At 46.8% G+C, this 3,924-nt stretch overlaps 1 protein-coding gene across 4 annotated transcripts in view; it reads right to left on the bottom strand.

Moving 5' to 3' along the window:
• Positions 1-682: 682 nt before the first annotated feature.
• MUSK (muscle associated receptor tyrosine kinase) overlaps positions 683-3,924 on the bottom strand; it is a 63,127-nt gene continuing 59,885 nt past the window's right edge. For all 4 annotated transcript variants that reach the window (XM_009902135.2, XM_054178277.1, XM_054178278.1 and 1 more), the window contains 2 exons: positions 3,726-3,874; positions 683-1,359 (listed from right to left, as the gene is read on the bottom strand). In XM_009902135.2, coding sequence (XP_009900437.1) covers positions 683-1,359; positions 3,726-3,874 — 826 coding nt within the window. The remainder of the gene's footprint in view (positions 1,360-3,725; positions 3,875-3,924) is intronic.

Below are 3,924 nucleotides of genomic sequence, written 5' to 3'. Positions count from 1 at the left end.
AAATGAACCTCTCTGGATTTCCCACTCTTTAAAAGGTAAGGCTCCATGTTTTGACAAGGCTGCTAGTCCATGTAACATGAGATCTAGGTGACTGCCAGTGGTCCTGCAGGCTGCTGTTTTGAGTCTGTCAAGGCTATGTTCATGAGTGTCAAAGAGGAGGTGGATGTTAAAAGGAAAAAGAAAGTGACCTATGGCTTCAGAAACATACTTTTTCTACAAAGGAGAGTATGTGAAAACAAAATAATAAGCAGTTATCCCCAAAAAGATTGCATTCTGCAATCTCTTTTTTTTTTTAATACTTTTTGAAAATAGAAGAGGAAGGGAAGAAGAAGATAAAAGGCAGGAGCATAAATGCAGGAGGACATGGCCAGACCTGTTACGAAGGGAAGTGCCACCAGTGAAACTCTGGTTTGCTTTCCCTGGGGAAGTCTGTGCTCCTGGAAATGCCTAATATAGGTTAGCATAGCCAGCACCCAACAATCCCAAAGAGTCCAGGCTTGGTGGCCAGGGGTCAGCTTTGTCATTTGGAAGGTACAGTCCCACACAGTAAGGTATAGCTCACCATAGGGCAGGGCAGGTCAAGATGTTTCTTCTCCAGCTAAAGTGGGGCTTCAAGCAGAGCCCACAGACTGGCCCAAGTCGGTCTGAATTCCTGGGCATGAGGAGCCCTTGGGCACATCCCTCAGACTGATGGGGTAGCCACAGCCCTCTCGTACATACGCTCCAGGATGCGATGGATGCTGGCGAAGCTCGGTCGGTCGGCAGGCAACTTGCTCCAGCAGAGGCGCATCAAATTGTAGAGCTCCAGGGGACAATTGTCAGGGCAGGAGAGAACATTCCCATCCCTGACATAGTAGATGACCTCCTCATGAGCCATACCATAGTAGGGCTGCATGCCATAGGAGAAGATCTCCCACAGCACCACCCCGTAGGCCCACACATCGGACTCAGTGGTGTAGCGGTTGTAGAAAATGGACTCTGGGGGCATCCAGCGGATGGGGATGGCATCGTTCTCGTTCGCTTTGTAGTAGTCGGCCGAATACATGTTCCGAGAGAGGCCAAAATCAGCAATTTTCACTACCATGTTCTCCCCCACCAGGCAGTTCCTGGTAGCCAAATCCCGGTGGACAAACTTGCGCTCAGAGAGGTACGCCATGCCAGCAGCCACCTGCTTGGCGATGCAGAGCTGGCTGGTGCAGCACAGTGCCAGGGGGTTGGGGAGGCGGATCCGCGCCTCCAGGCTACCGTGCACCAGGCTGCAGAGGTTGCGGGGTGAGCGGTCACGCAGGTACTCGTTGAGGTCACCGTAGGCCATGTACTCGAAGAGCAGGCACATTGGTTTCCCAACAGCACACACGCCTAGGAGACAGGTGCACCACATAATGAGGGTTTGGCTTTGCAAGACAAAAACTAAAATCCCCAAATCAAAGAATTATAGAATGGTAGGGATTGGAAGGAGCTTCTGGAGATCATCTAATCAAAGGCCCCTGATAATACAGATGTGTGGGTACTTACACAAAAGGAAGACTTTCAGCAATGCATGGAGGGGGAGAGGAAGGTGAAGCATGCAAATACCATCAAGTTTGCATGCATTCCTTTATGTCTTTCAAGTTCCTTCACCACGGATCTAATGCTGAGCTCTGTGGGAGACGCTAGAAAGCCATGAAGTTCCCTGACTTGTGTGGGCATGGCAGGAAAAAAAGACACAGTTTTGGAGTTATGTTTAAATAGAAGCTCAGTCCTGCTTAAGTTGGCATTAACAGAAATATTTCCTCTTCACAAGTGCAACTGGAAGGGCATGCTTTATGAAAAGAACCTTGATACTTTTTAATTCTTTTACTTGTTGCAATTACTGTAGTGGTACTGGTAAGGGTGTTGGGGCTATACATATGGAGGAAGACTTCAGCAGGAACCACAAAAGACATGCTCAATCCAGGGTTCAACGGGATATGCACCTGAAATGCAAAGACACTCTCACTACAACTTCTTCCGGATTTTTCTTGGGTTTGGTGTGGGTTTGTTTTTTTTAACCGGCTCATGTAAAAAATGTTGGTTGTAGAAATTACTTTTTGCATGACAGATATTAAAAATTGGGAGAAAACCAGAATAAAAACAGACATTAAAAAAGGAGAGATTTGCCACATCTGATAGATGCAGAAACTAGTCTCACTGAAGGGCACGTAAGTAGACTTACACCAGTTTTAGTGGGGGAAGCAGTGCCACAGCCCCATCAGTGTTCCTGAGCATACAGTTATAAGAAAAAAAATCCACATGCATATTAAATTGCCAACCAGCAAAAGAGAGCATTTGAAGTGTATTTGTTTTGCTTTCTTAGGGCCATCGTGTAGCAATTCAACTTATTGCAAAATCTGAAATTCTTGTTGATGACCTAATACTTGAATCTTTGAGGAAAAACAGATAGCTATTCTCCATGTGATAAAATCAAGATCTGACAAGCACGAGGAGTATGTGAGAGCTTTATCATCTAAGCTCTCTTCAACAATGTGGCTGTTTTCTCCATACTCCCACAACTTGAAACTAGTTTAGTCCTGTATCTTGTTGACAATAAATCATAGAATTATAGAATGCATTGGGTTGAGAGGTGATTTTGTCCAATCCCCTGCAGTGAGCAGGGAGATCTTTAACTAGATCAGGTTGCTGAGGGCCCCATCAATTTGACCATGAATGCCTCTAAGGATGGAGCCTCTACCATATATCTGGGCAATCTGTTCCAGTATTTTACTACCCTCATTGTAAAGAACTTCTCCCTGATACCCAACCTAAATCTGCCCTGCTTTAGTTTAAAACTGTTGCCCCTTGTCCTATTGCTGTAAGCTCTTCTAAACAATCCCTCCCCACCCTTCCTGTAGGTCCCCTTCAGATATTGAAATACATAGAATATATAGAATAAACCAGTTTGGAAGAGACCTTCAAGATCATCACGTCCAACCCATCAACCAATCCAACACCACCCAAACAACTAACCCACGGCACCAAGCACCCCATCAAGTCTCCTCCTGAGCACCTTCAATGATGGTGACTCCACCACCTCCCTGGGCAGCCCATTCCAATGGGCAATCACTCTCTGTATAGAACTTCTTCCTCACATCCAACCTAAACCTCCCCTGGCACAGCCTGAGACTGTGTCCTCTTGTTCTGGTACTGGCTGCCTGGGAGACGAGACCAACCTCCGCCTGCCTACAACCTCCCTTCAGGTAGTTGTAGAGAGCAATAAGGTCACCCCTGAGTCTCCTCTTCTCCAGGCTAAGCAACCCCAGCTCCCTCAGCCTCTCCTCATAGGGCTTGTGTTCCAAACCCCTCATCAGCTTCATTGCCCTTCTCTGGACTCGTTCCAGCAAGTCAACATCCTTCCTAACTGAGGGGCCCAGAACTGGACACAGTACTCGAGGTGCGGCCTGACCAGTGCAGTGTACAGGGACAATGCTGTTATAATGCCATGTGTATTTGAGCAGCCAAAGTACTTGTTTCAATCCAGCTTTCCCATTACTGGGATGTATGTATTTCTAAATTTTGTGGGGGTTTCTGTTGAATTAAGATACCAGCTGCCTCATTCACAGGGATGAAATCTGCACACAACAGCTTAGAGCAGGATTGTCAGGTGAAGGTGGCCACCAGCATCTACTTCAGTCAAAAGTAGAACAATGTACATTTGTACATGCACTCCCAACAGCCCTACAGCAGATATGGTTTTCTCGTTCAGATACCTAAAAGCTTGACGATATTTGGGTTGTCAAATTCTGCCATGAGGGCTGCCTCCCTCTGAAAGTCAGCCTGCATATCTGCAGATGCTTCCTCCTTCAGCATTTTCACTGCCACCATTGTGAATGGCTCATATGGCAGCAGCCCTGGGGCCCTGCAGGGAGAGGGGAGAAAGGAAAGCATCAGTGATGACCATCACATGCA

This window comes from Dryobates pubescens, chromosome Z, assembly GCF_014839835.1.
Source record: "Dryobates pubescens isolate bDryPub1 chromosome Z, bDryPub1.pri, whole genome shotgun sequence".
Taxonomy (NCBI): domain Eukaryota; kingdom Metazoa; phylum Chordata; class Aves; order Piciformes; family Picidae; genus Dryobates; species Dryobates pubescens.
This window is presented reverse-complemented; position numbering and strand designations above follow the sequence as displayed.